At 43.8% G+C, this 12,823-nt stretch overlaps 1 protein-coding gene across 1 annotated transcript; it reads left to right on the plus strand.

Annotated features, from left to right (window-relative positions):
* The first annotated feature begins 2,427 nt into the window (after window positions 1–2,427).
* Window positions 2,428–12,612, plus strand: LOC9632648 (probable phytol kinase 1, chloroplastic). The gene is made up of 6 exons (XM_002970300.2): window positions 2,428–2,439; window positions 3,023–3,553; window positions 3,636–3,703; window positions 3,781–3,912; window positions 12,046–12,147; window positions 12,381–12,612. Exons 1-6 carry the CDS (start codon window positions 2,428–2,430, stop codon window positions 12,559–12,561), a joined length of 1,026 nt encoding a protein of 341 aa, XP_002970346.2. The 3' UTR covers window positions 12,562–12,612.
* The last annotated feature ends 211 nt before the right edge of the window (window positions 12,613–12,823 follow it).

Consider the following 12,823-nt stretch of genomic DNA (forward strand, 5'->3'; position numbering starts at 1 on the left):
TTACACCATTTTGATTGGTGTATGGTTTGGAAGCGGTTCTTCCCTCACAACTTTGTTTACCTTCCTACTGGATCGCCTAGGAAGTGAGGAAGTGGATCCCACTAGAACTGTTGGGACATCATAGGATATTCACACCAACTGCACAGATCAATTGATACAGCTGGATGAGGGATTGAGATATTAAGGCCGTTCGTATTCAGATTCAGCAATATTGCACTGCTCTCATGCTTGTGAAGCAGCGAGGTGAAAGCTTCCTCCCAGGTGATGTCGTTTGGCGCCTGGATGCTTCTACACACCATAAAGCAAAGTTTCAACCTCCGTGGATTGGCCCTTATCAAGTCCTTGGGAGCGCAGGGACAAACTCCTACTAGCTTGCAGAGCTTCGGGTTCAAAACTGCCGAATCAGACAATGGTAATCATCTCAAGAGGTATTTTCTCTATGTTAGTTCCTTCTAATTTCAATTCCTATTGCTATTTCATTGTTCATCTAACCTTTAACGCTTGAGTTTTGCAATTTAGAGGCCTGATACTATACCGGGAGGATAGAGTTTCACTCCTGTGGGGTGCCGGATTACAGGAATGTCCATTATGATTCTCTTACGAGATAAGTTTCTTTCCTTTAAGCAGGGCTATTCATTCAGTGTCATGAGATAGAATTTCTTTGATCAAATTGCTATGCATTCTTGTTGCTTTCAGCCTGCCTCATATGGCTCTTGTTTATATGTATCTTTGTGTTTCCTTGACGTCTTTGATACTTGTTTTGGCTGCCTTACCGACGTTGAAAGAAGGCCAAGCCGCTTGGTCCAAGAGAAGGGGTTGGTTCAAGCTGACAGTTGGCTGCCTTGTTCAGTCCTTTCGGCCAGACAACTTATCCTTTTTGACAGGCTATTACCTGTGTCTGGATGTCTTGGGACTTTTCCATCTTTCTGTGTTTTTGTGAATTTGTTTTCTATTCATCTTTGCCTTGGAGCTTCGCCTTGAAATCTGTCTCAGAACATTCTTTGTCAGCCTCTTTTGGTTGAGAAGTCTTCCGGTTTCTCCTTTCCAGCATATTTATTTTTTGCAAGGGACGCATTTTTCCCAGTGAGAGTCGCCAAACTGGTAGAACTAGGGTAGAAAAGACACTCTAAACCGGTTTTGAACCCGAAGCTCTGCAAGCTAGAAGGAGTTTGTCCCTGCGCTCCCAAGGACTTGATAAGGGCCAATCCACGGAGGTTGAAACTTTGCTTTATGGCATCTGGAATGCACACTAAAGGACGAAATACTGTGTCTTAGTTTGTAACATGAAGATGTGATAACCAATGTATTTTATTTGATGTGCATTATTGTTCTCTTTTTTCCTAATCATACCAAAAAAAATTATGAAATTCTTGCCCTATGTGTAAATCTGAGGTACAACATTGTTATAACTCTTTTTTCTTGAAAGTCTAGCGTTCCAGGTCAATCTATTACTTCACCTATATAGAAGGAATTACCTTATCTCTTAGCAGCAACACTTTGGAATCACTGCCAATCACGTCTTTGATCCAACCATGCTTGGCTCTATCTAAATTGAGATGCCATAAAATCCAAATGGGAATTAAAAACGTTTACAAGCTTTCTCGAGCTTCTGCTCTCAGAGCATATGTCCAAAGTGATGAAAAGACAAGGTGCTTCTAGTCTGCCATCTGTCTCATAGAAGTATGAAATGTGTAAATTTGCAAATTTTATGTAAAAGCCAAGAATAGCTCTAGAGATCAAAGACCTTTATTGTATGGCTCTATCTAAATTGAGACGCCATAAAATCCAAATGGGAATTAAAACGTTTACAAGCTTTCTCAAGCTCCTGCTCTAGGAGCGTATGTCCAAAGTCTCGAGACCAACAAGCTTTTCCAAAGACCTTTATTGTACTGAATGTCTTTATTATCTTCCTTCTGCATAAACTGGTACTAAGTGCAACATGTTATATTTCCATCATTGTTGGTTGCCAGAGTGGTCAATTGCACGGCCTCTTCGGTGCTATAGTTGCACTTCAGCTCGCCTTCCACAAAATAGCAGACAACATAGGGATCTGAGGTACACTTTGGAACATCCAGGGAAGCATCGCCATTCAATGTAGTGTCCATTTTCAAGCACCGAGCCTTCAGCAGCCCGGTGTCCAATTCATACGAAGCAGGAGTGCAACTGTTGAGAAATCCACCGCAGGTGCCAGACTGAGTACTTTTCCTGCAACACACCATGTTTCCGTCGTTGTTTTCCGCATATTCCTCCATATTGACGAGGACGTTGTTACCGCCGCAATAGAAGGTTGGAGCTGATTGGCTTGATCCAGGCTGCTGGAGCGTACATTTGACCACTCCACGGCACTCGTTTGTGCTCAAACTTGACTCGTGCTTAGAGCCATTGACCATTTGGCAACTTGCTTTCAGCACATTTTCCCTATAAGAGATGGGTGTACAGGTTTTCAAAAAGCCTCCACATGATGAATCACAACTCTACAAGAAGCCAAATCAAGTTCTTTGGTCACAGAAGAATTGCGATCTTACCACGAGTAGGAATGTGTTGATTACAAGCACTAACAAGGCACACACAAGCTTATGCATTGTGAGATTGCTCTGAGATGGTCTAGGTCGTGTTCTCACGTTAGTTTTAAGTGATATCTTTGATCTTTGTTAGATCCGGAATGCTCTTAAGGACGAAATACTAAAACTATTTATTAGTTCACACGTGTTTTGACAATGCATACCAATGTGCATTTTGTCACATTTTATGAGGTGTAAATTAAACATGAACGAGAATGTTTAACTTGGCCAGAAGCACAACAATGCTCATCTCTGGAAGAGCTCTTGAAACACGAAAAGCTTGGTCTTTAGTGATACGAGTCGATGAGCGCAGCACTCATCTTGAATCACCGACGTGTTATCTTTGCGACTACGAAGAAAAAATAGTCCTTCAGACAGAAAAAGAAAGAAAGTAGCGACCTTCCGCGATCAAAATCCTCCTAAAGGCATTCGCAAGTGCGGCATCGATTCCAATCCTATAGATCGCCCTCCGTCAGATATTTGATCTCCACACGGAAGTTCCGCCGGAAATCGCCGAGCCGGAGGCTGTTGTCATAGGTAACCGAAGAAGTACTGGACACTCTCTGTCTATCGGTGGATCGGTCGATCAATGCAAGACAAATCAGCCCAAGGCAGCTCCAAATTTCCCCAATTTTGTGGGGTTTAGGGTTCTTCCCGGTTCTGAAAGAGATCAATGGCGCGGTAAGGCGAGCAGAAATGCCGGCGTCGCTTCTTTCCCCATCGGCCGATTTCCAGTTTCAAATGCAGGCGTGCAATCGATCCGGCGCGCTATGCATGCTCCTTGCGAACAAACCGGCATGGAGAGTTTCTCCCGCAAAAAATGGGGCAGGGGACGATCTACGAGCAGCACGAAGAAGGGATTGCGCGTTGCCGCCATGAGCGCTATCCAAGAATTCCAGCAGGATTTCGGGGTGGTAGGAGCGGTGGTGGCTGGAGCTTATCTCTGGGTCCAAGGCTTCGAGCTACTCACTAGATTCAATGTCCTAGACCAGGTAAAGAACAAGACGTCGTTTCTTTCATCTATTTGTTTGCTTCCTCCTCCTCTGTTCTAATTGTCTCTTTCTTTCAGCGCAGAAGCTTTCTCGCAAGCTCGTCCATATGACAATGGGTCCACTCTTCATGCTTTCGTGGCCCATCTTCAGGTATCAACGAAAGAAAATCCTTTTCTTTCTCGAGAGCGCATCAAAGTTTTTCGGTTCTCAAACCGGTTTGTTTACAGCTCTTCGTCGGCGTCCCGCTACATTTGTTCGCTAGTTCCACTGGCCAACGCTGTGCGTCTTCTAATCCTCGGCCTCGGTTTAGGAACAAACGAAGGGGTGGTGAAGTCGATGAGTAGAGATGGCGATGCCAAGTGAGTGGAGTATCATTTAAACAACACCAGAACCCGCATGTGGAAGATGAATTGCTTGCTTGTGGAAAAACGAGCTTCGATCTCAAATCAGAATCCTTGCTTCCTTCTTTTCTTCACTCGGGAAAAACACACTTGCTTGATCTCTCTTTAGAACTCGACTACCCTATTTAAGCACGAAAATCTTACACCATCGCAACAACAAAACGCGTCGGGACACGATACGCTCGCTTTCTCTTTCTCTTTCTTCTTCCTGTAGTTACTTCGGCGTGTTTTCTCCCAGCGTCGACCGACAGTGTAGAAGTTCACATCCATACGAAAAATGGCACACTTTTGGCGGCCAAAAAAGCAGCTTGAGGTCGTTACAAAAAGTTGGTCCTTATTCTCGAGAGGTAAAAACTACCCGCAAAAGTTCCCGAAATCTACCGGCATTTGCACAAAAAAATTATCAACGCGGGAATATTATTTTGAGCTTCTCCAGATTTAATCAATCCTTCACGAAACTCTTGAAACGGTTTCTTCGCTCTTGATCCATCCCAATTGCCCAAAATCACAATTTGGCGCTCCTTAACAGTGGACTGTGCAGTGTTTTAGCTCACTTGCTGTAGTAATTGTAGGTGTGGGTGTAAACGTATACAACGCTAGAACCACCGCCCTCCTTCTTCTCGTCCTTCTTCTTTGGGGGCTCGTAATCGTTCTCGATGGAACGAAGAACGCTGTGGTGGCAATCCACCGCCTTGACCACGTCGTCCACATCAAATTTGCCGATCACAACCAGGCCTGACGACTCCGATTCCACCTTATCAACTCCTGTCGAAAAAACCACACCAGATTCATGGTCTCCAGATCCAATCCAAAGATTATACGTTTGATCTTTTTGAGGGCGTTGATCTTTCCCTCGCAGCTCCAACAAGTAGAGAGTGTGACCTTCTTCATGCTTTCAAAAAAAGAAAAATAGATCCAACCGGGAGATTTTTCCTTGAAACTTGCTCTCTCCTAGGGAAAATTAGCCGAGCTGCTATCGCGCTTGCTCGTCTTCGAACTGATTTTATAGCTGGATTCTACGTTAAGCCATCGTAGGACGACGCGTCTACTACCAAATTCCTCGCTACTTCAAAACACGAGGCCCGCGTCTGGGGGAAGACCATTTCACCAGGCTTTCGCAATGCAAAAGAAGATTTCACTCGTAGTTCCTTAAAAAAGATGAAATCTCATTTCTAAAGAAGATTGAAATTGATTTGCACAACCAGATCTTGTTTTCCTCTCTTAGGATCTTACATGCATAAGCATTTGCATGGCTCTCCGGAGTAGGTCCCAAGCCCAAATGTCTATAGACTATATCTATCTATCTATCTCTGTTTTTTTTTTCGCAAGTAGACAATGTCACCTTCTGCATCAGATGATGATCTCAGAACACGGCAAAAACAGTTCGACGTCGAAACAAAAAGTTGTTCTTGCCCTTGGCTCCATTTGTTTTCTGTTTTTTCTCTGTTGGTTCGTCCCACCTTGTCACGTAATCTAGAGGTATACATACATGTGCGAATCTACGGTAGTACGACCTGCAACAGCTGAAGCATTGTAGATCTTATCAGTTATTCACACCTGAGCACTTAATCTGTTGAAAATCCAATAATCCCTCACGAAACTCTTGAAACTTTTGCTTAGAACAGAACCACCGCCCTCTTCCTTGTAATCTTTCTCGATGGAGTGAAGAACTCTATGGTGGCAATCCATTGCATTGACCACGTCGTCCACATCAAAGTTTCCAATCAGGCCTAACGAGTCCGTAAGACGACGCGTCTACTTCCAAATTCCTCGCTAGTTCAAATTACGAGGCCCGTTTCTGGCGGAAGCCATTTCACCTGAAAGAAAATTTCCACACGGATCACAGTTTTATCGACGCGTCTAAATCTCGTGCCATCATGGATTTGTTTTGGTGTTGCAACTTGACACCCTCGTGCTCCCTTTCTGAAATCGCTGGAAGAAAAAGTCCATTCGAGCCGGGAGATTCACGGACCATTTTTTTAAAGTTTGAAGCTTGAATAGCATTATATAATCTTCTAAACAATTCCAATCGCATAGCCTGAAACTCACTTGCAACTCCTCAGAAAATAAACCATTTATTTCTCTAAACAGGAGGAGGATCACTTTTAGGATAAAAATGATGTTTTGACGAAGTGAGAACTTTACTAGAGCTGAGAGCCACCATAGAGTCTCCGGTGTGTTTTCTTTCTTCTTTCTGCGGGATCAATATTTTAGATTCGCTTTTAATCTCTGAACCGCGTCGGTTTCAAGCTTTCGAAATTGCTTCACCTCCCATGAATTCAAGTATTTGAAGTGGAAGAGAAAAACTACTTCTATACACAAACACTATTTTAACTCACTTCCAGTACTGGTTGTAGGTGTGGGTGTACACATATATAACGCTAGAACCTTCCTCCTTCTTGTCTTCCTTCTTTTTGGGGGGCTCGTAATTGTTCTCGATGGAACGAAGGACACTGTGGTGGCAATCCATCGCCTTTAGCACGTCGTCCACATCAAATTTTCCAATCACCACCAGGCCTGACGACTCCGACTCCACTTTATCGACCCCTGTTCAGAGATTTCATGGAATCAGGGCCGCGATCCAATGCAAAGATTGTGCTATACCTTTGATCTTCTTGAGCGCGTCGGTCTTCCCCTTGCAGCTTTCACAAGTTGAGAGTGTCGCCTTCTTCATGCTTGCAAGGAAAGGAAAATGGATCGAGATTACTACTTGCTTGCTCAAGATGTTTGCTCAGAAAACCGAGAAATACGCTGCGAGATGCCTTGCTGCTAACGTTTGCGGTTTTTATAGCTTGATTCTACGGTACAGTCTTTGTAGGACCACGCGTCACCACCAAATTCCTCGCGATTTCAGCGAATAGTCAAAGACGACCACAATGCAGAAGAAAATTCCACACTGTCTAGATCCGCGTTGTTGCAACTTTAACAGTCTATTCTTCTTATGAAGAGGACATTCCAACTAGCTGGGAGACCGATTCATCAAAGCCGCAAAAGATTGTCGCGTTTGAGCCTAGAACTCAAGTTGAGCAGCAAATCATACAGCAGCAAATGGGTGATTCCCTACTAGAAGTGGTCGTTGCCACTATTCCACACATCGCGTGGCACCGTGGGATGAACTTCATGATGTTCCTTCTTCTCTTCTCTCATTATTGTCCTTGCGGGAACAATTTCGTGAAAGTTTCGGCCCCAAAAAGTTGTTTCCCGTGAGTTCGGACCAGTTAATCGATGGTTGTTTTTTACAACATAAAAAAGGTAAGGTAGGAAAAAACTCTGCTAGTTTACTATTCTAGAACTCCACACTGATCGATTAACTTTATGGAAACGCAGGGGTGGTGAAGTGGAATCCGATTCTTCTGGCTCTCCATTGAGAAGTATATCCTTGACTACGGCTGAGCACCGGCATTATTCATCAGTTTAATCAAAAAATATTCAAGTTTTGAAAATTTAATGCTCTGACAATTTCGCTAGAAAATATCCTTAAACCCTTATGTTAAACTGAGGGTTAAATTTTAAACTAAAGTATAAAGTGTGCGTGCGAAATAAGAACCCCTAAGAACTTGGTGCTATGCTCTTCTAGATCAGAAGCTCCTGAAGTTGCGCCAGACACGCGCCACCTCCCTTGTTCTTGCAGATCCATCCATCCCTTGCAAGTGGAAGAACAAATAACTATGCAGTGTTTTAGCACTTGCAATTGTAGTGATTGTAGGTGTGGGTGTAAACATATACAACGCTAGAACCACCGCCCTTCTTCTCCTTGTCCTTCTTTGGGGGCTCATAATCGTTCTCGACAGAACGAAGAATGCTGTGGTGGCAATCCATCGCCTTGACCACGTCGTCCACATCAAATTTGCCGATCACTACCAGGCCTGACGACTCCCATTCCACCTTATCAACCCCTGTTGTTCAAAAACAAGAAACGATATCAGCTTTCAAATGTCCAATCCAAGTTTGTACATACCTTTGATCTTCTTAAGCACATCAGTCTTTCCCTCGCAGCTCCCACAAGTTGAGAGTGTCACCTTCTTCATGCTTGCAAAAGGAGGAAAAATGGATCGAGATTTTTTTTTGAACCTTTGCTGAGACTTTGCAACTCCGAAGAACACGCTGCGAGATGCCTTGCTGCTCACGGTCGAACTTTGTGGCGGTTTTTATAGCTGGATTCTACAGTTTAGCCACCGCTAAATTGCCAAAGTCGAAGACCATTTCAAAGCTTCTCTCTTGCATTGTATAGAAAGTTTTCAGAGCGTACACTGGACTTTCACATGGGCTTCCCTTTCTCGTGCCTCACATTTGACGTCATTTGATGAGTTGCAGCTTTTTGAAATCGCTGACAAAACCCATGCTGGGAGACCAAAGAAGCGTCCTTGACTTAAACTTTTACCCCCACAATCGCGACTGGCCATCAACTTTGTCAAATCCATTCCAGCTGGGAGACCAAAGAAGCTTACATTGATCGCTTAAATCCATGGTAAGATTGAAAGGTCAGTGTACGTTCACGGAACATTTTTCTAAACTTTGAAGCTTGAATAGCATTATACATTCTTCTAAACAAATCAAATCGAGTCTGATACTGTGGCTCTCAGCTCTAGTAAAGTTCTATTTTGAACTCACTTCATCAAAACATCATTTTTATCCTGCAATTGAAAAGTGACTTCGTTCAAGTCTCCTCCTGTTGAGAGGAATAAAACAAATGGTTTTTTTCAGAGTTCCACTCTTTAAAATGTGATGACGCACGTTCATTTTCAAACTCTTAGGAAGAGAATTAATCTCCTCAAAGTTCAAGGTTAAGAACGAACCACATTCCTTTACAGTCAAATGCACCGGTGCATCTTCTTTCTTTCTGTGGCATCAATGTTTTAGATTCACTTTTGAACTCTGAGCCGAGAAAAATTAATGCCCTTGATTGAGACATCAACTTTAGAAATTGCTTCACCTCCCATGAATTCCACATTCAAGAATTTGAGGTAGAAGAGAAAATCTATTTTTACACACAAACACTATTTAACTCACTTCCAGTACTGGTTGTAGGTGTGGGTGTACACATATATAACGCTAGAGCCTTCTTCCTTCTTGTCTTCCTTCTTTTTGGGGGGCTCGTAATTGTTCTCGATGGAACGAAGGACACTGTGAGGGCAATCCATCGCCTTTAGCACGTCGTCCACATCAAATTTTCCAATCACCACCAGGCCTGACGACTCCGATTCCACCTTATCGACCCCTATTGGGAAAACCGCACCAGAGATTTCATGGAATCAGGGCCGCGATCCAATGCAAAGATTGTGCTATACCTTTGATCTTCTTGAGCGCGTCAGTCTTCCCCTTGCAGCTTTCACAAGTTGAGAGTGTCGCCTTCTTCATGCTTACAAGGAAAGGAAACTGGATCGAGAAAACTAGTTGCTCGCTCAAGATGTTTGCTTGAAGCTTGCCAGAAAATCAAGAAATACGCTGCGAGATGCCTTGCTGCTAACGTTTGCGGTTTTTATAGCTTGATTCTACGGTATAGTCTTCGTAGGACGACGCGTCACCGCGATTTCAGCGAATAGTCAAAGAGAAGAAAATTCCACACGTCTAGATCCGCGGTGTTGCAACTTTAACTGTCTATTCTTCTTATGAGAGACCGATTCATCAAAGCCTGCAAAAGGTTGTCGCGTTTGAACCCAGCAGCAAATCATACAGCAGCAAGCCTTCGGGCATGGGTGATTCCCTACTCAAAGTGGTCGTTGCCACTATTCCAACACATTGCGTGGCACCGTGGGAAAGCGAAGAGACGAACTTCATGATCAGAGACTGTTCCTTCTTCTCCTCTCTCCACTTCACCACCCCTGCGTTTCCAAAAAGACTTTACCTTTTTTTTTATGTTGTAACTTTTTGGCGCCGAATCTCCCATGAAATCCCGCAAGGTGATATAGACATTGAACAAAAGGTTGTTCTTATCTTGGGCCCTTTGTTCTCTCTCTCTCTCTCTCTCCCTCGCTCTGAGATTCTTTCTGTCACGGAATCTAGAAGTATAGCCTTGACTACGGCGACGTGCACTGGCATTTGTGCTATGCAAAGTCTTTTGCATCTAACTTTTGGAAACCTTACTTCCACGATCGAATTCCACGTCGAGGCATCTCGCTGGAGCATCCCATCGAACGTTCTGCGAGACCGAGGATGAATTTGGCCATAGTGTTTTAGCAGATTCTTTCCACTGCGGATGCAAAGCGTGATCATCACATTCCAAGAGATCTCGTTCTTCTCTGGAGCCAATTTGAATGCTCTTCATGGGGCCAGAAGCCTCAGGGCACCAGTTTCATGCAGAACACTTTCACAAAAAAAAGAAAGAAAGAGTTTCTAGATCTGAAACTCTTGAAATTATTTCATACACACCCTTGTTCTTGCAGATCCATCCATCCCTTGCAATTGGAAGAACAAATTAGCACTTGCAATTGTAGTGATTGTAGTTGTGGGCGTAAACATACAAAACGCTACCGCCCTCCTTCTTCTCTTCCTTCTTCTCTTCCTTCTTCTTTGGGGGCTCGTAATTGTTCTCGATGGAACGAAGAACACTGTGGTGGCAATTCATCGCCTTGACCACGTCGTCCACATCAAATTTGCCGATCACTACCAGGCCTGACGTCTCCGATTCCACCTTATCAACCCCTGTTGTTCAAAAACAGAAAAATCCACGAGATCAGCTCTCGAATTTCCAATCCAAAGTTTGTACATACCTTTGATCTTCTTAAGCGCATCAGTCTTTCCCTTGCAGCTCCCACAAGTTGAGAGTGTCACCTTCTTCATACTTGCAAAAAGAGAGAAAATGGATCGAGATTTTTTCTTGAAACTTTGCTGAGACTTTGCCGCAACACCGAAGAACACTCTGCGAGATGCCTTGCTGCTCACGTTCGAACTTTGTGGCGGTTTTTATAGCTGGATTCTACAGTTTAGCCACTGCTAAGCTAAATTGCCAAAGTCGAAGACCACTTCAATGCTTCTCTCTTGTCTACCTATCAAAATCCCTTGGATTTCCTTCTTTCCAATCTATTCAAGCCAGCTCCAAACCCCTCAAGTTGTCGTTCCCGTCTCTTCTTTCCTTTTTTCTGCCCTTTTGTGTGCTTGGAGCTCGAGCTTTTAAAGCATTCTTGAGAGAAAAAGAGGAGATCGGGTCAATTGCGAGAAAAGATCAACACGTCCTAAACCCATGGCCATTTCCTTAGAGATGATATAAGGCTGCACTAAGCACAGTTGAACAAGCCAAAAAGTTGGCAGCTTGTCAACAAAAACACACAAAGAAGACTTCAGCGATTGCCCGGAAATATTGTCAATTTGTCTTTGATTCTTAGAAAAAGGAAGGATTCCTTGCTACAGCTTTGGCTGAATTTTCTCCAGATCTAACCTCGATATGGCATAGAACACCACAATAAAATCCCATTGACAAACACACCAACACGCAAACACTATTTCGTCACTGAGGAAATTGATCGCCTTTGAATGGGCCTGACTCAAGCTTTGATCATCAGAAGGAACGTGTCTTCTAAAGTCACAGGAAAAAGAAAAAGATGAAAAAGAGATTAGCCACTGGTGAGAAAAACGTAAGAGCTCACCTTGATCCCTGTAGGTTTCCGGCTTTTGTCCTGCCCAGACAGCCTTTGCTTTGTTGTCGGGCTCCACAACTTTGTATACCTTATGTCGCAAAGGAAACATGAAAGCCTCGTAAGCTTTCCTGTTATCGTCCACCTTGACATCCACCGTGAGAAGTCTTTCGATCGCCATGCCATTTTCTATCCCTGTCGAAGACACAGAAGAAGAGATCCAACCGGAGATGTATCGCGGCCCCGATCCTGTGACAAATCCCGTTGTTGTCGCATCTAAACTTTAAATATTCCATCAGCATATTCTGTAAAAAGATGTCCAACGCTGACACGGACCTCTGGAACAGGATTTGCCATCACCTTCGGGCTTCCATCTTTGTTCTTTACCTTCCACATGCGTGTTCTGGTGTTGTTTAAATGATACTCCACTCACTTGGCAAACATCTTCCACAAGCAAGCAATTCATCACCTTCGGGCAATTTTATTCTCTTGCTCATCTTTACTTGTTCTGTTTTTATAGAGAGCTTTTACAAGGTCCTTTATACTATGTAGCGGTGCTCTTCATAAGCACAGTGTGCTTCTGGCTTGACTCTCCTGTTGGAATGATAGCTCTGTCTGTGATGTGTGACGGTGACGGTAAGTAAATCCATCCAAAAGCTTTCTTCGCCTGATTCTCGCGCTACAGGGATTGCTGACATAATAGGCAGGAAGTTTGGGCGTGAAAAGCTTCCATACAATGAGAAAAAAAGCTGGGCCAGAAGCACAGCAATGTTCGTCTGTGGAACAGCGCTCTCTTTCGCGTGAGTGTTTTTCGAAACAAAAGCTTGGCCTTGAGTGACTCTTCCATTGTTTCAGGTCGATCTATTACTTCACGTATCTGGGAGTTTATGCCTTGGATCCGCTCGATACTCTAGCTCGTGTCACATTCATCTCGCTAGCAGCAACACTTGTGGAATCGCTGCCAATCACGTCGTCTTTGGATGACAATCACGTGGTCCCAACGACGGTCATGCTGCTCGGCTCGATCTTATTCTGAAGTAAGACTCCACTTTCTCACATTTTATTTTAAGCAACGGTTAAAGCGAAACTGTGATGTTAAGCTTCCATGCAACTGGGCCACTCTTGCTCGCCTCGGCTGGTGGTCAAGTCCACTGTCGGACCACTACGAAAGTGAAAAGAAGTAAATGATAGCTGCGACCGTGCATGTCATCCGGCCCAGGAACAACAGAAAGTTATTAGCCATCTTCATGTCATGCCTGTTTCTTCAACCTACAAACCTTCAGCTGAAAGAAATATCA

This window comes from Selaginella moellendorffii, unplaced genomic scaffold (assembly GCF_000143415.4).
Source record: "Selaginella moellendorffii unplaced genomic scaffold, v1.0 SELMOscaffold_14, whole genome shotgun sequence".
Classification (NCBI taxonomy): domain Eukaryota; kingdom Viridiplantae; phylum Streptophyta; class Lycopodiopsida; order Selaginellales; family Selaginellaceae; genus Selaginella; species Selaginella moellendorffii.

Coding starts and splice junctions, on each gene's coding strand:
- LOC9632648 (XM_002970300.2), top strand. Junction 3,554..3,635: donor GATTCAATGTCCTAGACCAG/GTAAAGAACAAG, acceptor CTTTCAGCGCAG/AAGCTTTCTCGCAAGCTCGT. Junction 12,148..12,380: donor ATGATAGCTCTGTCTGTGAT/GTGTGACGGTGA, acceptor CCATTGTTTCAG/GTCGATCTATTACTTCACGT.